The 22,202-nt window shown below is 33.7% G+C and overlaps 2 protein-coding genes across 6 annotated transcripts in view; both read right to left on the bottom strand.

Annotated features, from left to right (window-relative positions):
- The window catches only part of LOC122518325 (twitchin), a 50,481-nt gene extending 46,421 nt beyond the window's left edge, over positions 1-4,060 (bottom strand). For 2 of the 5 annotated variants that reach the window (XM_043637189.1, XM_043637191.1), the window contains exons 1-5: positions 4,037-4,060; positions 3,760-3,819; positions 3,607-3,663; positions 3,417-3,467; positions 3,144-3,215 (exon numbers count right to left, since the gene is read on the bottom strand). In XM_043637189.1, the coding sequence (XP_043493124.1) occupies positions 3,144-3,215; positions 3,417-3,467; positions 3,607-3,654 (171 nt within the window). In that variant the 5' untranslated portion in view covers positions 3,655-3,663; positions 3,760-3,819; positions 4,037-4,060. Of the gene's footprint in view, positions 1-12; positions 70-167; positions 225-347; positions 405-482; positions 567-664; positions 722-846; positions 904-981; positions 1,066-1,158; positions 1,216-1,340; positions 1,398-1,471; positions 1,529-1,632; positions 1,684-1,776; positions 1,823-3,143; positions 3,216-3,416; positions 3,468-3,606; positions 3,664-3,759; positions 3,820-4,036 lie in introns of those variants that run through there. The other 3 variants (XM_043637190.1, XM_043637192.1, XM_043637188.1) reach the window with 2 other exon arrangements.
- Positions 3,724-20,467, bottom strand: LOC122518426 (obscurin-like). The gene is made up of 19 exons (XM_043637366.1): positions 19,977-20,467; positions 15,786-16,341; positions 15,412-15,433; positions 13,174-13,336; positions 12,947-13,088; positions 11,005-11,140; positions 10,588-10,791; positions 9,761-10,062; positions 8,976-9,199; positions 8,195-8,600; positions 7,925-8,097; positions 7,659-7,829; positions 7,434-7,513; positions 7,174-7,339; positions 6,610-6,777; positions 4,990-5,007; positions 4,163-4,222; positions 4,037-4,078; positions 3,724-3,819 (listed from the first exon to the last, which is right to left on the bottom strand). The coding sequence occupies exons 2-19, from the start codon at positions 16,096-16,098 to the stop codon at positions 3,724-3,726; spliced, it is 2,886 nt and encodes a 961-aa protein (XP_043493301.1). The 5' UTR covers positions 16,099-16,341; positions 19,977-20,467.
- Between the last annotated feature and the right edge of the window lie 1,735 nt (positions 20,468-22,202).

The raw sequence follows: 22,202 nt of genomic DNA, 5'->3' as shown, positions 1-22,202 counted from the left end.
ATTGTATTGTACCTTATCCTTTACATTAGTTTTGTGCATTTGAGTTTCAGGCATAGTCTCCCATATATCCTAAAATGATTGAGATAAATGAACAAAAAATAAATAAATAAAAATAAATTTGTGTGTCTTACAGAAATAAAAATAAAATTGAGATCGCGTGAGTGTACCTCTATTTCATCGTTGCTCGAGGATGATTCGCGTTTCGGTATCTTTTGTGGAGTAGTCTAAAATATTACGATATTAAAGCTAACTTTATGTTTACATATAAATTCATATGTATTCATTTGAAAAATATTTCAAGATAGAAAGTTAAGTGCTGATAAAAATGAGTATAGTACAATGTATACCTTGACTTTTTCAGCAAGATTTTGTACGCGATGTTCTGTCTTTGGTTTGTCTACATCCTAAAATTTGTATTTTCTCGTGTATAAATTATTCAATATACTTAGTAATAATTAACAAATTGAAAAAAAAAGAAATACCAATTGTTTGTGCAAATTGTATGGTACCTTATCCTTTACATTAGTTTTGTGCATTTGAGTTTCAGGCATAGTCTCCCATATATCCTAAAATGATTGAGATAAATGAACAAAAAATAAATAAATAAAAATAAATATGTGTATCTTACAGAAATAAAAATAAAATTGAGATCGCGTGAGTGTACCTCTATTTCATCGTTGCTCGAGGATGATTCGCGTTTCGGTATCTTTTGTGGAGTAGTCTAAAATATTACGATATTAAAGCTAACTTTATGTTTACATATAAATACATATGTATTCATTTGAAAAATATATTTCAAGATAGAAAGTTAAGTGCTGATAAAAATGAGTATAGTACAATGTATACCTTGACTTTTTCAGCAAGATTTTGTACGCGATGTTCTGTCTTTGGTTTGTCTACATCCTAAAATTTGTATTTTCTCGTGTATAAATTATTCAATATACTTAGTAATAATTAACAAATTGAAAAAAAAAGAAATACCAATTGTTTGTGCAAATTGTATTGTACCTTATCCTTTACATTAGTTTTGTGCATTTGAGTTTCAGGCATAGTCTCCCATATATCCTAAAATAATTGAGATAAATGAAAAAAATAATAAATAAAAATAAATTTGTGTCTTACAGAAATAAAAATAAAATTAAGATCGCGTGGGTGTACCTCTATTTCATCGTTGCTCGAGGATGATTCGCGTTTCGGTATCTTTTGTGGAGTAGTCTAAAATATTACGATATTAAAGCTAACTTTATGTTTACATATAAATACATATGTATTCATTTGAAAAATATATTTCAAGATAGAAAGTTAAGTGCTGATAAAAATGAGTATAGTACAATGTATACCTTGACTTTTTCAGCAAGATTTTGTTCGCGATGTTCTGTCTTTGGTTTGTCTACATCCTAAAATTTGTATTTTCTCGTGTATAAATTATTCAATATACTTTGCAATAATTAACAAATGTTACACGTGATACCTTAATGTCTTTATCGTATTTAGGTGTGTGTGATGCGAAGGAAGATCTTGGTGTATCCTAAAAGAATGCATTACCTGTACTTAATCCCTGTTATCAAAGGTGTGTTAAGTAAAAGTAATGATTGGTACAACAAAAAAATATAAAAATAATATATAGTGTACCTGACTTTTTCTATTAGCATTATCGAGTTCAGGTGTCGATGCCCATATATCCTAAAAGTGATGCATATTAAAATTAACAAAACTATTCTGTCGTAAGTATTAAAACAGGATGAGTGTTATGTAAATGTCACGGTTATTGAATACCTCTATTTCATCCTCAGATTCCGGTTTATGTAATTGTATGGATGGTTTTGGCATGTTCTAAAATGCAAGTCGTAATGATTGATTAATAATTCGAAGTTATATGATTCATAAAATATAATATATGTTCTAACAGCGTGTATTGTGCCGTGTACCTGAGTTTCAATTTGTCTGACAACCGGTGTATCTGATTTTACTGCCCATATATCCTAAAGGTATTTACATTAATGTATAACTAACAAGTATAATAAACATAACTTATATTGCATGTATTATCTAACTATGATGCATATCTTATACCTCAATTTTATCGTCGGATTTAAGTGTGCCGTATTTGTACGCCAATTTTGGGACATTCTAAAATTCACAATTTGCGAATGTTTTTTTTTTTTTTCATTTAATTCTTAAATTCTAATTGAATTCATGCAAATGTAAATGCAATATAAATCTTATATACCTCGTGTTTTATTCTATTGCGTTTTAAAACGGGATACTTAGAATCAGATTTTGATGCCCATATATCCTAAAATTGATCCAATTAAAAAAAAGAAATAAATATAAATATAAAAATAATAATGATTTGCATTTCGAACCGAAATCGTGTGTACCTCGATTTCGTTATCGCGCTCGTTTTCGCGTGGTTTTATTTTAATTTCTGGATAGTTTCGTGTGCGTATCGTGTGTTTCAAGATTGGTTCCTCCTAAAAACAAATGTAATTTTAATTCACTTCAATGTGAAATCGTTGTATTGCCAATTAACGTGTTTTTTTTATAATTATACCTTTTTATTGTCAATAGGTCTGGAAAGTGTATCTCTGATTCGTGGAATTTGTGCAATTTCCTGAACATCCAATTCAAACAAAAATATATTAAAAAAAAAAGATAAATCAATTTTAATAAATACGTGTAAAAATGTAAATGTAGAAAAAATGTATGGTGTAATGTGTGTACCTTAGTCTGATCATCGCGATATGTGACAGAAGATTTTTTATATCCTATACTTGGTTCATCCTTCTAAAAAAAAATTATCAAAAAAATACACCAATGAAATATCGTACATTGTTACATTCCATTTGTCATTTTCGTATATACTCTTTTACAATCGTTGCATATTAATTATTGACGAATTGTTATTCACAAGGATTACAAAATTTTTCTTCTCTCGTCAAACGTGAGAAGATACAAAACATATAAAAAAAAAACACTTACCCAATCGTTGCCAAATAATATTCAAATATAAATAAAATAGAAAAATAAGAAAAATGTGTTAAAAATATCTACGTTCTAATATCTACATTACATATATATATTGTTATTAACAATTAATAACTACGACAAATAATACACAATAAGAAGAAAGATTTTTTTACCTTTTCGAGGGTAGTCTTTTTCTTTTCGATGATCGAAGATCTTCTACTTTCCGTTTTGACTTCCTCTTCGGTCTGAAATAATCGAATATTTATTAACAATATAGCAATATATAAATTTTGAAAAGAATTTTCTATTGCAATTGAATGACATTCTTTGTGTATTCCTTCGATTAAAAATGCATAGAAATAGTGTTGTCAAAAATAACAATAATAAATAATAATCATATCATAATAATATGATGATTGTTATGTGATGTATGTATATGTGTGTACCTGTTGTATAGAAACACGGCGTTGTGGTGACGAAGAACCATCTTCTGTTATCTGTACGTGGAAAAAAAAAAAATAGTGTAAAACGTAGAGAGTTGTTGTTTCACGAATGAATTATTCCAATTAAAAATGTTGTATTAAATGAATATCAAATGTATAGGAAATAAATGTTATCATAGAAAATATATGATACCTTTTCTTGAGTCATAACTAGAGAACTACGACGACTTTCAGTTTTCATAGTTTCCACCTAGAACAACCATAAATTATATTTCACAAATAATTCCTATGTAAGTAGTATACTCGTGATTTATTTTTGAAATGTTGAAATGTATAAAATACGGACCCTGCTAATAGATTGTTTACGGCTACCAGGCTCAGGTTCTTTCTTCTTAATTAGTTTCTTCTGTAAATTAAATTAGTTTTATAATGAATGTTTCATGAATGATATATATAATTATAATATTATTATATATATTATAATTATAATTATATAAAATTATTAATAAAATATATAATAAATTAATAATAAAATATATAATATTATTCTATATATTATAATTATATTATAATTATATATATAAATTATTATTAAATATATAAATATATTGTAATATACTTACTTCTGGCTCCTTTTTATCCTCGATTTTTTCGTCAGGTTTCTTCTAAAATATAAGAAATATAATAAATAATGTTTAATAGATTATATATATATGTAATTAACAATAGATATGCAATTTATTTTTTACCTTTATCGATTTTTTCTTCTCTTCGACCTTTTCTACGTTATTAAAGGTTTCTTCTTCTTTCTGTATTTCATAAAACACATAGTTTATATTGAAATATACCATTTACGTACGTACGCATGTTAAATAAAGCGAAAATAAAATGAGAATGACACAAACGATAGAAAAATATTATTATATCGTTTTTAAATTTGTACGATCAAAACGAAGACACATTTGTCCGTATTCGTAAAGCTTGCTAGTTCATTTTATTTTCACTTAATAGATTAGCAGGTTAGCATGCAGTTGAAAAATTTGATAAACAAATTTAGGAAACACACTCAAAACCCAGCTTCCGTAAAATAAAAAAAGGATATAGGAAAGTGTCAAATATTTGGATTATTTGAATTTGTTGTAATATGGTGTTTGAAATACATACAAATCGCAATAATACTATGCATAAATAAGCAGCACTGAAAAATAAAATAAATGAAAAGTAAGCAATATATAAATATTTATATAAATATATAGATATGAAAGCTGAAAAAATAAAATCAAAAATCGTTAGTAAGCTGAAATGTAGAATTAAATATCGCAGAAACGATGCTCTGTAAAAATAGCTGTATAAATATATGCCTTGTATTATAATGTAAATGCCAACAATAATAAACGCACGTTATCTCGTTTATTTCTCGAATATCGTAAATAATATAAGCAGCAGTTGTAAATGTCATTTAGTTTGTAGCTTAAATAGCTTAAATAGCTGTAAAAGTAGCTGTAAAGATTCGTTTAAAGCTTAATTCGAGCGAATACATTACCGAAAACTTGCAGTTCCGAGCTTTTACACTCACCTGTATAATCTCCATTTTCTGAAACAAAATTATAACGATGTTTAATATACAATGATCGTTTTAAACAAAAAATAAGAAAATATAGTGCTAATCTCTAATTAAATAAATGAATCATTTTACATAAAAATAATGAATCAACGATAATATTTTTGGCTAAACTAATTTGCTTTGCTATTCGTACATCACATGTGTGTAAGCATATTATAAAATAATAATCTTATAATTTATTTATATCCCATATTGTCGTTCGAGACAAGACAAACACAAAGGATACAAACAATTATGGATAAAAAAAATCGAAGGATTATTCACATCACAGGGACAAAATTACAAACCATGGATGATATACGTAATATACAAAAGTGAAACATTCGTGTGTCTCTGTTCACATGTTTTTTTCCTTTTATTTATTTCGCAAATCTTAACGTAAGATATTTTGTAATTATTAAAAGAAAAAAAGAGAAAAAAAAAACAGAATAATTTCATCGTACCTTTTTCAGACTCAGACTGTCGATACCATTTGGTTTTGAATCCGGTATATCCTTAAAAAAAATCATTTAAAAAAATACAATTTGTTGTTTTTGAAGTAAAAAGAGAAGAAAAGATGCCATGTCATACTTTCCAAGCGATAGTATGAAAAAATAGTATGAAAATAGTATGAAAAATAGAGTAAGAAATATAGAAAGATTAATTAGAATATATAATAATAAATAATAATAATAATAAACTAGTATCAGATAGATAATAGAGCGAAGTTTCGATAATACTGGCAAAGAAATGTTGTAAAAAGTAAGAAAGTGTAGGTGTGTGTGTTAATCATGAGTAAGAGAGAGAGAGAGAGAGAGAAAGAGAGTGTATTTCGTTGTAACGTGTACCTCAATTTGCGAATAATTTTCTGATTCTGGCTCTTCGACAATCGGCTCGGTGATGCTGGATTCGATTACACTCACCACTTCTTCTTCTTCTTCTTCTTCTTCTATAGTTTCTTCGTTATAAAAATCATCTTCGTCATCCTCATAATCGCTCCATATAGAACTTTTAACCTTTCGTGTCGTAAAACGATAAAGTTTTTCAACAGAGCCAGCCAGATTGTCTCAATGAAGTAAAGAGAAACAGAATTGCATTGGAAATTTTCGAATAATAATAAGAAATATTTCCAAAGTTAAATTATATAATCTTAAATTAAATTAATTTAATTTAATTAAAATTTAATTAAATTAAAATTAATTAATTAAAATTTAATCAAATTAAAATTAATTAATTAAAATTTAATCGAATTGAAATTAATTAATTAAAATTTAATCAAATTAAAATTAATTAATTAAAATTAAATTAATTAAATTAAATTAATCTTAAGTTAAATTATAATATAAATTAAAAGTATAATTATTAAATAATCAAATATTTCGAAAGACAAATATTTCGTACATTATTCAATAATTTAATGATTAAAAAATATCTGTTTCTCAATTCTTCAATATTATATTGTTTAAAAGTGTATGTATTATAGTTATGATGTTGTGTTAGTTATAACAAAAACACGAATACAAATTTTAGGGAATAGGAAAGGTAATACAATTAATTTTTATGGAAGATAGGAAATGCATTATTTGGTTCTACCTTCTTTTCTTCTTCTATCTTTTCTTCCTTCTTTTCTTCCTTTTTCACTACCTTCTTCTCCTCCTTCTTTTCTTCTTTCTTTTCCTCCTTTTTCTCTTCCTTCTTTTCCACCTTTTTCTTCTTTTTCTCTTCCTCTTCTTCCTCTTCTTTCTTTTCTTCCTCTTTCTTCTATAATATGGGAAAGGAAGTGCATGCGACATAGTAAAGACACTTCATATGGGAAACATCTCACATGTTTATGTATATGGGGAGAAATTGTTCATCTTACGAACAAATAACAATCAACATATTATTTCAAAAGTTAACCCACGATATTTCTAACCAAAAGGGACGAATTTTAATTACGTATTGTGAGAACAAAATATAGGAATCAATATTTCTAATCCCAAAACGAGTAGAAAGGGAAACAAAAGGTAGACCAAAAGAGACGAATTTTAATTACGTATTGTGAAAACAATATATAGGAATGAAAATTTCTAATCCAAAACGAGTAGAAAGGGAAACAAAAAGTAAACCTAACGATTCAGTTTCAATGTTTATAAAAAAGTATGTATTTTGAATTACCCTGACGACAAGATGACACGATGATTCGTCTTTGCCATAATCGTTGCTCACGACAACCCTATACGTGCCGGATAATTCTGTTGTAGCAGAAGTTATGGTCAATTTCATATCCAAACCATTAAAAGATATCATAATATCTTTCGAGGCTTTGACCACTTGCGTGTTTCTATATAATGAAAGAAAACAAATGAATAGTTTCATCGAACATCTAATTAATTTAATCTTTTTAAAACAAGTTAGAATGTATAATGATTATTTACCTATACCAGGTGACTGTAACTTTACGATCTTGTTGTGCAAGGCTTGCCACAAGTTCGATCGTTTTACCTTCCTCAATTGTCTACGAGTAAAATAAAAACGATATAAAACATAAATTAAATTATATAATATATAATTATATATTAACGGTATAAACATAAATTAAAAGAGTGTGTGTTTGTGTGTGTGAATAGTTAATAAAAATATTCTTTTTAACGAATATTTACCGCTGATTTGAGACCAGTGACAATTTGTGGTTTTTCACCTTCCTCAACTATTTCCGTAACTTCGACTACTTGTGAGGTAGCTTCGCCCTTTTCATTACGCGCGACCAATTTATATGTACCTTTGTCAGTCTTGGTCATTTGTTCGATTTCTAATTTAACAGCAAACTCTCCCTGTAGATTAGATTTGTTATTAGAAAAGAAATTCATTTGATATGATATATATGATTTTTTACTTTTATCAAATATATATATCAAACAATACTAACTTCTCTAACTTGTTCAACGTGTAATTTATGTCTACTGTCTTCCTTGACTGCTTGCGTTTCTTTGAACCACGTGCATTCCGGTGAAAATTTGGAAAGCACGTGGCACTCGACTATTACCGTCTTTTTCTTCACAATTTTGATGACCTTTGGTTTTTCTTTAATTACAGGTATAACTGAAAGTACGAGGAAGAACGAGATATATAATATTAGTCGATAAAGAAACTAAACAAATTCATATTTGTGTGTAACGAAGAAAACGATTAAACTTACTTTCAACGTTCAATGTTAGATTGGCATTAAGTTCTCCGAGAGTATTTTTGATATTACATTTGTAAAGACCAGAATCCTCAGGACCAGGATCGTTCAGAGATAATTTGATGTAATAAATATCTTCTTTTTCTTTAACGATACTGATCGAAATCTTGGATGATTCTTTCACAACTTTTCCAGCATGGGTCCAAACTATTTCTGGTTTTGGATTAGCTTTCACTTTGCAATCCATAATAACCAGTTTACCTTGATTCTGCGATTGTATTCGCGGTTTTTCCACGAAACTTGGACCGTCCCCTTCTGGTTCGGGCTCGGCTTCGATATTTAGATTCAAATTAGCGTTACTTTCGCCGAATTCGTTTTGCACGTGACACCTGTAAGTACCACCGTCTGGTGCCGCGGGATCCTGCAAGGTGTATATGATATATGATATTAATTTATTTATATATTATTATATATTTAATTTAATATTAATAATTATTTATATATTATTATATATTAATTATATATTAATTATATATTAATTATATTGTAGGATTCGTGAGAAAAAATTGGGCCGTTGGACTGACTGCACCGGGATTCGAACCCAAACTTCCGCTTTCCGGGCGACTGCTCTTTAACCATTGAGCTATCCAGGGCCCACCGTTCAATCTCCTCACGAATGCCTATTTAAGTTTGGCTTGGAGGTGCTCGCATCCCACAATATTATATATGATATTAATTAATTATAGGTCAAATATCAAATGAAAAAAATATAACGAGAAGAAGAAAAGTTTCCAACCTTAATTTCTAATATGAGCTCGTAGATGTCTTCTTCGACCGTTTTCGTCTTAATCGAAATTTTCGATGATTCTTTGACTACGTTGGCGCCACGGAACCACGTGACTTCTGGCTTAGGTTTAGCCTTGCATTTGCACTTCATCGTGATTAGGGTTCCACTTTCGTTCGGAATGATACGTGGCTTCTCGATGAATGACGGCGCGAAACCCGCACTCTCTTCTGTATCTTGGAAAGATCCATGGTTAGATATACTTAACAAACATTATCCTCAATAATTCCGGATTTTTCTTTAATACCGGAATCAAATAAATCAATAATCAATCGTGGTTCGTGTTGTTATCGACTAGAACCAACATGGACAGCGATTTTCACGTTAGACGTTAAGCACATTTACAACAAAGGGGTAAAGCTAAATCGACGATACACTAATTTTGTTTTTTTTTTTGTATTACAAACATTGCGAAGTTTCGATTTACATATTTGATTTACTCACCTCTAGAATAAAATAACGACATATAATATGAAATGTTTGAACGTGCAGAAAAATACAGATATATAGGATCAAAATATACGAAAGGAATATTTTCGTGGGAAGAAAAACCCTGACCAAATTTCGCGACGTTTGATCTGACGCGTAAGAAGTAAGATCAGAAAATTGATGATACGCGAACATGCAATGAACAATAAAAAAAGGGGTGAGGAGATTCGTTCCTCCGTTTGTCCGTAATCCATGCTTGCTTGTTGAGCTTCGAAAGGGCCTTTCGTAAGGGCCTTCCTTCGACTTGCCTTGGAAATTCAAAGAGATGTTGGCGTTACTTTCGCCAAAGTTGTTAAACGCGTTGCAACGATAATTTCCGCCGTCCGCCTTGGTAGGATTCATGATTTCTAAGGTGAGGAGATAGGTGTCCTTGCCGGTAGCCTTGCGAGACATCTTCACGCGACGACTGTCGGTTATCGCTTTTTGTCCTTGAAACCAGGTTATATCCGGTACCGGATATGCCTCTAGGATGCACTCCATTATCAAAATGTCTCCTTCCTGGCGAATCGTCGGTTTCTTCGGGAATCGTGGTGGCTTACCGTCCGGTATTCTGTGTAAATCGACATTTCAAACAAACCAATTCCCTAGAACCACACCGGTTTGCGGCTCGCGGGACAAACGATTCCGAATTTTCTATTCACCGACGAATCTTCGCCTCGCTGCTTTTCGTACGTTTTAAACGTAAATGATAATAGTAATATAAAATGTGCTGATAATTATGAAAGTGGTCTAAGTCATATATTTCTTGTTTCGAGATATTTAAAGGAATTACATTTGAACGTTCAATGAATTCTAAATAATATTCAAATAACAAACACAATCTTACGATTTATTTTTATCAATATCGTGAAAATTACATTGAATTCATTTAATTTCAAATAATGTAGTGTCAAATAACTGATAAACTGATTTTTAATTTTCACTTAGACCACTTTCATAATTGCACAAATGATCAAGAAAGAATCGAAACGTTGGCAATGCAGCGAGATGAAGATGTCTCTATACATATGTAAAAATATAAAAGACGACGATTATACGCGTTCGTTGACGCTTTATAAGGACTTTCAATGCGTACTTGAGCTTGTCGCCACCCTCGAAGTTCAAATTAATAGTTGCCACACCCTGGCCGTGCTTGTTCTTAGCCACGGCCCTGTACTCGCCGGCGTCCTCTTTTGCTACGTTGTCGATCCTTAGCCGTGCTAGATGATAAAGCTTCTGATCGAGTTCTAACGACATCTTGTATCTCCCTCCTTCTCTGACTTCATCGTTACCGTGGTACCTGTTTTATTTTTTTATATTTTTTTTTCGACGCGTTACATTCCATTTATATATTGTCATTCGGTTTGAAACATGTAATTTCATTTGGAAGTACGTATGATTGTAAATTCTTAACAGATCATCACACCTAACTTCTTTTTCCGCATGCATGAGAAGATCGAATCTAAACATTCCAATAAGTACTTCCATGATCGAATGAAACTAAATCCCTTACCACTTGACACTCGGTTTTGGATCGCCGGCTAATCGGCATTCAAAGGTGATGGTGTTACCGTCGTCTGATTGTCTTATTACCGGTCGTTCGGTGAATGTCGGTTTTATACCGTCTTCCGGTACCGGTGCCTCGTCGCCTATTTTAGCACAAACGTTCCAAATTTCGGTACATTCATTCATTTTCATCATCTTTACATATCTCACGTATTTAATCTTTTCGCTGCTGCTGTTGATGCTTTTCACAAACGTATTTTTACTTTCCCTCCCTTTTGTCACCTATTATTTTTACAGCAGCGAAATTATTATACGTTCGACCCTTTATCGTACGACCAGGAGTCACGTATCGATTCGGCTTAAAACTATACCTAAATTAACTACAAATGTTCTCTCTTTCGATTGGTTACAATGATTTACATCAGTCAGCTGAACGTTACAACCTTTTACAAAACGACACATATTAATATTACAAATCGTTGAGTACAATGTTTGATCAAATAAAAATTGCCTATCTAACCGACATCTTATAGTTTAGGTTGCTTGCATTTTTCGATAAAACTTCATTCAATTAACGCAGCTCGTAGACGCGTTTTTATCTCCTCATAGGAAAATGCAACCGCAAACGACCGTTTGTTGGCCGTTGCAACGAGGTTGCCTCGCAAATTATGATGCGCATAATAAATACAAATGTAAATGTATATGTATATATATATCGTCAAAGATTATTTCTTTTACAAACGCTCTAATGAAAAATGAATAAAAAGTAGCGTATAAATAAGGAAACACACAGAAGTAAAAACGTAAATGACTGTGATGCTATTTACATTATTAGAAGTTTTGTAAGATAGTTAAGAGAGTTTTGGATATAATTTAATGATATTATTTGAATATGTACGTGTGTGTATTGCGTATGTATAATTATTGTACCCAAAAAAAGCAATTTTTCAAAAAAGTTATATGAGTTTTATTTGATTATATATTTAATGATCGTCATAACGAATATGACACACGACAAACACGACTAATAATAAATAAATACAGATCGAATAAATATCACTGCAGCAACCTAACGAAGCGTCAGTAAATAAGGCGAATCGAACGATCGTATCTTGCAGTAATTGCACTTTCTTATATCATTTCGCAATGCGAATGAAAGAGTGTCTTTGAAATAATAATAATTATAAATATTTTTGTTTTATATCGAATAAGAAAAGTGGACAACGTTTTGTTTCAAGATACGATCGAATAAAAAACGTAATTTAAGCAGCGTTATACGTTATAGATTAATTCTTATCTGCGATCTACATTGTAATGATGAAATTCGTCCAAACGATGTATTTTCATGACGTTTAGTTGATTAAATTAAAATGTGGGGCTGTATATCGTGGCTCAATTCGAGCCGACATCGATACGTGCTCGTAGCTCGACACAGCTGGTGGTGTCTGCTTATATACGATAAAGATAAATTAAAAAATAAAATGTTTGACGTCAATTATTATGCTAGAATTGAAATGAAAAAAAAAAGGAAAGAGATAAAAAGAAGAAAAAAAATTACAAAGAGAGAAGAAAATAAGAAGAAATAGAACAGAAAAGAACGGAAAAAAAGAATGAATAAAAAGGTGAATTGTAATTGTTTGTTGAAGTGGATTTGAATATAAGAGATCGAATTGTAGAAGAAAAATAATGGAAAATCTCTCAAATGTGAGAAAAATATTGTCGATATACATCCCGAGTGAATGTAAGAATGAAATGAAATGAAGTGAAGTGAAATGAAATGAAATGAAAGTAGTAAAAAGCCTAGTATCCAGATTACACCTTTCTTATCCACTTTCCTAAGAAGAAAGTTTATATGTTCAAATATGAAGAAGTGGAGACTCGGTGTAAAGTGGATCTTAACTATGAATTTAATTACTTTAGCAAATGAGGTATATCATTGAGACACTTACTATCGAAATTTAAGGAAATGGTTGCGTTGGACTCGCCAAGCTCGTTTTTCGCTGTGACCTTGTATTTGCCAGCATCCTCTACGGTCACGTTTTTTATTTCCAGCGTAGCGAAGTAGGAATGACCATCTTTGTCGACTGTCAACTGAATTGAACGAACGTTTTTAAGTTATCGTAATGTTTAAAAAAAAATGTGTTTAATGTTTAAAAAAATCAAAAGTGTCGTATACCTTGTGTCTCGACGAATCCTTAACAGGATTTCCATTATGAAACCACATAACTTTCGGCGTGGGATCAGCGGTAATGCGACATTCGAAAAGTAATCGTTTACCATCATCTTCTTGCCGAATTGCCGGTTTTTTCGCAAAAGTTGGTGCAATGCCATCGATTTGTCTGTAACAAGATAAAAAAAAATTTTAACCTCGCTTGTAGAAGAACAAAAAAAAATCAAAAAATCAAAAGAAAGTAAGTAATTGTTAGATAATCGATAGATTAAAATGCGAGAACACAAGTTATACATCTAATTTTCACACACGACGAGCAATAATCATCATTCGTCACATGTCACTCGTTTGTTTTATCAAGACATCATTTTAAATAACATTAATATGTCAACCATGAAATTTCTTAAATCTCGATAAGGTTATTTTGAAAATAATCGTTTAAAAATTGAACAAATTAATTAACCTTTCCAAATGAAAACATCAAGTTTTAATCGTAAAAATGGCGAGTCGCAGAAATATCAGTGCACAAATACAAAGTACCGGTTGTGTGTATCGCGGAAGTGCTGGCAAGTGGTGACCGGATAATGGAGAAGAGTTGTCTTATGATTTTACAACGTACACGTTTAAAGCCAGTAGAAAATTTATCGCAATTTTCGCAGATCGTTGCCAAAAATAGTTGACGTTTTGTTTAGCCTAGCTCGAAGTAGTAGTTTTATGTAACAACTACGCGTTGATAACCGCGAGCATTCCTTCTAAAGACCACGTTAAACACGTAAGAGATGTTACAATGAGTTGAAAATTTTCATCGAGTTCAATGCACCCTCGATAGATCTTCCGTCTATCCTTGCTTCGCAATAATGACAAAAATATACCTATATTAAATCGTTCAGTTAACTAACGCTAGACACCAAACTACGTTTGTGCCAAAACATTCAAATAATCAAATAAAAATGATAAAAGATGTGTTTACTATGTAAAGTATCATTGAACGGTTTAGAATGGAACGTGACTCTTCGATAAAAACTATTCCGACAACGTATCCTCGATCTTTGGGTACTCGATGAGTTTGAAAGGCAAGTGCATTAGCCTGAGCGAAACACGTTGCAGCTAAGTTTAGCTTAGAACTAGGCTGCAGCTGTTTCGTTCGGCTTTCTCGAGCACCGATCGGTAAATTCTCTCCTTAAGCGATTGCAGGTACCAATATACGTTGCTTTTTTTTAATATAACTTCTTTTTCGTGCGAATATGTTTATTCGTAAAATTAACAAATTCGCGATCTGAGATAAATATATTACATTAAAAAGGGAAGAAAAATATTCCAATTGATAATAATTCCTCGTCCAGCTGGGAAAGCTACACCTAACCGACCGACCCAATTTCATTTTACGTATTCGTATTAAATGTTTGTTCGCGTTAAGCAAGATTTCAGATTTACAACGTTTGAAAAATAAGTTGGCCCGTTCGACGTAAGTTAAAAAAAATCGTGTTGAAAATTTGGATTTAATATTATAACACTGTTTACAATTTCTATATAAGACGACTCTCCAGAAAATCATAAAATCGTTAAAATGACGCAGATACGTCTCTAGTTTGACTTCTATTTCCGTATAAGATTTCTAAGCAAATGTGTATATTCGTTTACATTGGCCAGAGACAGATGTAAAAGTTGAATCTTGGAGGAGAGTAGCATTCTTATCGGTTCGTTTGAATATTGCCGAAAGCGTATCTACAAAAATAGAATAGTGCATACCAAGAAAGTTATTTTTCTTTGTACGCTTTTCTCGCCTATCTAATCGCATTAGATATACAATCATTTTCGCACCTTGTCCGATAAAATTGCTTGAAAATTGCATAATTATTGCAACGAAAATACACCGGGTTGCGTGCAAAGGTTAATAAATGAAACACGCGAATTAGGAGCACACCAGAAGCAACCTAGAGATCATTTCTAACGATTAGTATCTCGAGTTAAGCTCGTTAATCTGCAATAGAAGCACTCACCCCCTTATTAATGGTTGCTCAGCAGCTAGAACGAAAAAAGTAAAAGAAGCGTCATACGCGGTATAATAAACTTGCGAACAAAAAAATGTTATGAAAATAATATAATGAAAAATGAAAGAAGCTATATAAATGAATAAGAAGAAGAAGAAGAAGAAAAAAAAAGAAGAAGAAAAAAGCATAAAAGCTAACTCAAACAACAAGGAGCCTGGAGACAAATCTCTATATTCTATTCAACGCAACTTACTTCTCCCTAGGCTCATCCACAGCTGAAAAATACAATGTGACCATTTATGACTGATAATTGACGTTGATAATGACGAATAAAACGTTTAGGATAGACGTCGGATGTGATCGGGGTAAATGGATAACGAAAATGAAATGTGGTCGTGCGTTTCGTTGAGGGTTGGTTATCAATGAATATCTAAAGGAAAAAAAAAGACATGTTCGTATTTGGAGGGGAAAAATTGCAACGGGTCTCTACACCGTGTCTCTACGCATTAATTAACCGACGGGCTAGATTTGTCGGATAAAAATAAACCTTGTTGGAAAGAAGAAAAAAACAAAACGCACGAGCCGCATCGTCGTAAAACGTGCGAAGTGAAACGGTGCGTGACTTACGACTGAAGTTCAGGTTGATAGACGCCGCGACCTCGCCCATCTTGTTCTTGGCTTTGACCTTATACAAGCCTGCGTCGGTCTCGATGACGTCATCGAGTTCGAGCACGACGAGGAACTTGTTCGTCCCGACGCTTTGCATTTTGAAGTTTGTCCTGTCATCCTCCTTGAGTTCCGTCTCCCCGCGGAACCAAGATATCTCAGGTTTCGGTGCACTGACCAGCTGACACTCGAATATCAGCCTGTTCCCGTCGTCCTCCTGCCGAAGCTGGGGCTTCTGGGTGAAGCTGGGTGCGAAATCGTCGGCGACCCCCATGTTTACGGGGCGCCCGTGTTCCTTTGACTACCCGCTGCTACTCAAAGGGTCGTACCTTATTTGCCTTCGAACTAAACCTTGCTCGCTCTCCTCCTCCGTCTCCTCCTCCGCCTTCTCCTCCTCCTTTTACTCCCCCTACTTCTTCTCTTTTCGCTCTGGGATTTATTTAATCCTAGAGCCAAGGATACCGACCTGCGGTACCACCATCCACCAACCTTTCCTCTCAGTCACCCCTTTCAGGACCTGCGTATAGAATCGACGAGTTATTATCAGCTCTATAGATTCCGTACCATCGGAAGTTAGTCTAACGCGATAAACGCCGAATTTTCGTGGAATCCGTTACTCCTAACGTATTTTCCAAGATACCCAAGGTTAAAGGATGACGTAAGATCTCTATTATTAAAACGACTCTTGGCTCGAAAATAGGTGGACTCTGGTTATCTTGATAATCGGTTATTATGTTTGGCATATGCCTTCTATAAACGTGGATATTTACAGAAATCTGAAAACGGTCTTCTAACCGTCTTATGGTAGCATCTTTTCAAACCTTTATACTTTTATTTTGTCGCAAAACGATCTACCCAACGACCAATCAAATCATTTGTTTAACAAATAAATCATCCGTTCGTAACAGATGTAATCGATAAAGTATATTCCAACGATTGTAAACACCTATCGGATGTTAGGAGACGAAAAAAAATACAAGAAAAAGAATCGTGTTCCTTCCCAATTGGAGACTTGGAAACCGTTCAGGTCATAAAACTGAAATAACGCTACAACCTTCGACAAATTTTAAATATAAGCAAGAGGTGGTGAGGAGCAGCAAGGGGTGTCAATGAAGAGGAAATACTACCGACGTGATATTTAAATTAAAATCATAATTCCTCCTCTCCCTCCTCTCTTTCTGTCTCTTTCTCTCGACGATTAATACGTTTCAATTTTTATTTGGAATGAAATCAGCGACCGACACTTGTTCGACGAAAAATGCGAAGAAATCAAATTTCAATTAAAGTTCCAGACGAGAATTGAAAGGATACTACAGTGAAATACGCGACTACAAATTTGGTTTAGCAAAAGGGAGGACCAAGTGTTACAACGTCACGGTAAGACTTGGCATTTAGCCCTAAAGCATTCCCGAGATTGCTACTCTTCGTAATTGCCATTCGCATTCCACCCTTCTGCAGCCTGATTTTCAACCACTAATTTGTCCCGTCGGTTATAATTTACATCAATTATGACGTAAACATAGGTTAAATCGATCGAGAAACATTCTAATATCTAAATAAACGTGTATAAGCTGACAATTATTTTGATAACGGACGATCATGAAAAAAAAAAAGTCAACAATTTTATCGAACGACAAAATAAAATTCGTATCTCGATGTTTCGTTTCCTAAAAGAAGAAAAATGTTTAATCGAATGAAACGAAAGTTAGTTTCAGTTTTATTACAATAGCACTATAGCCAAAATAATTCATTGATGGAAAGACTGCAACATGTGTGTCGACCTTAAAGTTCCTTGCTCTTTGTCGGAGACGTACTTTTGACAGAACGGGTGTTATGTGTGCCAAGTAAAGCAGAGAATGACCGAAGATCGGATAAAGGGACGTCTCGAAAAATGAGGATATTTTATAAACGCGTATAACTTTTAGCCCGAAGCACGGAATCATCGATTGGTCGATACTTTGAAAACTTGTTTTGCGAGTATACGAAAATATACGTTGATTAAAGGTTGTCACGACGGTTGTTAATGAATGAATAAAATACGACGATGAAGAGGACTATGACTTTATAAAGTATGCAGGTAGATAGATATCTGTGTGTATTGATATCAGAGGGTACGATGATCTAATATGACAATTAAAAACAATTAGTCATCGAGTGGGCTTGAAATTAGGTGACTTCATACTTTTCGTAATAGTTGGCCCATCCTGGCATAATTTTACATATGTCTATTTGGGATAGCCAAGACGATGCGATGACATAGCATCTCGTCCTCGTAACAGATACTACATTGTAATGGATTGCAATTAAGTATTGGGATTAGCAATCGTTATGAATACTTTCAATCGGGTCAATAACACATTCCTAATTAATTGAGATAATATTACAAATTTAATATTACCAAAAAAAAAAATATTACATAAATAATATAATATATTACAAAATATTAATATAATATAATATTAGAAAAAAAATATTACAAATTCGAGACAAGACAAAAATAAAAAGTTGTTATTGGTGTTATCGATACTATTATACGTCTACTTGAATTTCATATTCGAGAAAGAGAGAGAGAGAGAGAGAGCTATATAGAATTGGCTGCCCGACAAACTTAGAAAACGAAAAAGACGAGGATGATTTATATGCGAAACACTCGCAAGAAGAATATTATCCAAGAGTTCTCGCATACGTAAGAAGTAATTCTACGAGTATAAGAAACGTTACACGCGCTATGGACGACCTAGAAAGTTATAATTATTAGATGACCGATGAAGATGAGTATTCCCGTGTTAGTTGGCCGATCTAACTTTCGACTCTAATGCGAATATTTTCGTAGACTGATTCAAAGACGCGCAGTCTGAACTCTCCTCGAGATTCAAAAAATAAAATCAATCCTTTTACGAAATTTATATATTATCATGAAAAAACTGGTCTTGTCAATAAAAGCTTAGTATTAAAAATGAATAATAAAATACTATTATAGATACGTAATAGATTAGTCCGTGATAGATTAAACTAGCCAGATCTTTCTTGACAGAACGGTTATTCGAGGGAATGTTAAGATATTTATAAATCGGCCAGATTTTCTGGCTTTTTGGGTGCTTAGCCGGGTGTAGAAGTAAGAAAATGATAGAGTTAACAACACCCACGCATCAATATTTTCTTCCACTGGCTGGGTTCTTCCGAGCAAATTTCTACATAAAATTGGAGGAAATCTCAAGAAGAAGAAGAAGAAGAATAAGAGGGAAGAAGGATAGAAATAAAAGAGAAACGAACGAACAAACGAATAAACGAACGAACGAACGAACGGTTAACTATTCTGAATAGGATGATGAAAGCCTTGGTAAAAAGGATGGACGGAGCGACGAACCGTTTCTCCTCGCGTTACGCTCTCCTAAAAATACTCGGACACCGAGCCCAGATACCTAGATAGTAGTCTACTAATAGTTCGCGACAGCAAGACGCGACGCGTCGAGACTCGTGGCGATTAGTCACTAACACGGGGGCATCTTTTACCGACGTAAGCTTGTCACAAGAAAGCCGGAATCTTCTCAATAAGCTCCTTCACTACGAATTTCCGCCTTTCTTGCCAAACCAACGTAATAATCATTTCTTTTTTTTCTCCCCCGTCCCATTTACCTTTTACCAAGATTATTCACCTAGGAATAAATTATTCCCCGAATGAACGGTCGGATATATCCTCGACTACTATCACTGTTATTTTTCTACCCCTAAGTTTTTCACATCTAACGATAAGAAGAAGAAGGACAAAAATAATAAGAAGAAGAAAATTACGTAAGCACGCCTAAGACAATTCCCCTTCGTTGACAAATCAGAGGCGTTATTTCACATGATCACGTATGATAAATCCTAGGCACACTAGTTTACACGAAGGGACGAAGAAATAGAAAGAAATCAAGATAGATAGAGAGAGAGAGAGAAAGAGAGAGATAAAGAAAGAAAGGGAAAAGAATAAGAAAGAAAGTAAGTAAGAAAACACTCTTCGAGGCACTCCGAAACACACTTGGAAGGATCGGCTCCCTTAGATGATCGGTCGCGCACGCTTAACATTAACGTTCCCTGGTGTCAGTGTGAAATCTTCAAATTTACTTGAGGTGTAGACAGAGGGAGAGAGAGAGAGACAGAGAGACTTACTCCCGCGTATCCAAAGTAGAGAAGAATACTTGCTCTTCCAATTGTCGACGACGACTTGTTCACACTCGCGCGTACTATCGAATTCAAAATGCTTTGGCGAACTGATAGAAGGAGAAGAGGGAAAAGAAACAAAAGAAATGAATCTATCGAAATAATGTGGTATCGCTCGTCTTCGTCTTCGTCTTCGTCTTCGTCTTCGTCTTCGTAATCGTCTCGGTCGTAGTTGTCCCCGGGTTGTGTTCGGGTCACACTGTTTTTTTTCTTCCCGGTACTCCCCCCCTTTTATTTTGTTCCCTTATTCCTAACAGGATTAATTCCGAACGTTTGTCGCGTAGTATCCCTCTCGTCGTCGTCGTCGTCGTCGTCGTCACTCTTCTCCTTCTTTTTTCTAAGTAGCGCCGAAGCTCGGTACTTCTCCCTCTTTTTGAACCCGTCCCAATCGCCGGGGCCCCGCGCGCCAACTAAACCAACGAAATCTCGCAGCTGCGATTCGAACTCGAGTTCGCCTCCGCTGCTCTACCACCTCCACAACACCCAGAACACCCCTCCGAGCTTCCACCTCCGCAAAACCACCCACCCACCCACACACACACGATGGTTAGACCGTCGTTAAGAAGAAAGACTCACCAGTTCGAGGGCACCTACACACTCGACCATCAGACAACAACGCGACCTTACGATGCACCCTCCCTCCCTCCCTTCCTCCCTACTCCTCCTCCTTTACCCTCTTATATTTTCATTTTCAGATCTCTACTTTTTCTAACCCCCCCACCCCTATTTTCTATTATTTCCCCTCCCCCTCCCCTCCCCCATTCATCCCAGCGAAAAGTTTCTATCGTACGATAACGTTGCTCTTGAAACGTTGAAACGATTAATAACTTACACCTACGGACGATAATTATCTAATTTTGTTTTCCTACCAAGTTCAATTCTTCCGTCGTCGACCTACCTACGTTGGTCTCGGTACGCTCTTCTTCTTCTTCTTCTTCTTCTCCTCCTTCTTCTTCTTATTCTTCTTCTTAGTGTTCCAAGACCAATGCAGTTGTTCTATGCACCATAAAAAAAGGAATTCGATGAGTCAATCACAAATGCATTTCCGTTGTACCTTTTCGACATTGAAATGTCAGCAACGTGCAGTTTCGCGCGTTTTAAAATACGTTCCGAGTGTTTGCCTACGCAAAGATCATTTTTATTCATGATAAATACCGCGAAAAGTATCTCTACACATATATAATAATGATAATTGCATATATCGCAGACATCATACACAAAACTATCGTTACGTAACGTTGAATACAACAATGATCATTGGAGTCATACGAAAAGAATGTTAGAATGACGTGCGGTCTGCGAAATTAGAAACGAAAATAGCACCGTTCAATTTTCTCACTTGCCAAAAATAGATTTATCTTTCTCGTGCCGATCTAATGATCGATATTATTCTTCTTGCGATCTGTCTAAGCGAGAGAGTTATAATTAAAGGAATCATAAATATATATAAAAGTTTGTGCAGAGTCATTTAATTGAGCTGTTAATTATAAGTAGACGTTAAACGGAGTCAGAGAAAAATTCGGCTTGGTACGAGTCATTGCGATTAAAAAGGGAACGACGGTGAATAATCCCATCGTTTAATGTATTATCTTTTTGTTTTGCAACGACAACTTTTATCTATTGAATCCGAATAATTGAATTTTCGTAGGAAATATTTCTCGACGAATAATCAGATTAGCGTAAAGAAAGGTAGTAGAAAGGTGGCGGGGGTACGGAGAAATAGAACGGTACGAGAAGAAGAAGAAGAAGAAGAAGAAGAAGAAGAAGAAGAAGTGGGTCTTGGCCAAAACGTATCAAGCGAAAATAAGTTTTTCGTTGGAAGGAAAGCGTTACCCACCCCCCACGTTCATTTCTTTTTGTTTGATTTTTCTCGTTGATCTTTTTATGATTTTTCTCCAATCGAATCGAGCCAAGGTAAAATGATTTTCTAAAAGAATCGGTGACACGGTATAAGAAATAGAAACTTTTTTTTCCCTTCTATTTCTCGATATAGGATTCGTGGAGGAGATCTTCCATCTAAAATAATATCGAATATTTGAAAAGCGTTTAAGATTGGCGGATTTGCAGCTAGCTTGTCGATAGAGAAAATCTCGTCGGTGTAAGAAATCACGGTGGGTACGGCATCGAGATCTCTCTGGTTCTGGCAAGCCGAGCACTTTTCTAAATATACACGAT

The sequence above is a fragment of the Polistes fuscatus genome, unplaced genomic scaffold (genome assembly GCF_010416935.1).
Source record: "Polistes fuscatus isolate 324 unplaced genomic scaffold, CU_Pfus_HIC Scaffold24, whole genome shotgun sequence".
Lineage (NCBI taxonomy): Eukaryota > Metazoa > Arthropoda > Insecta > Hymenoptera > Vespidae > Polistes > Polistes fuscatus.
This window is presented reverse-complemented; position numbering and strand designations above follow the sequence as displayed.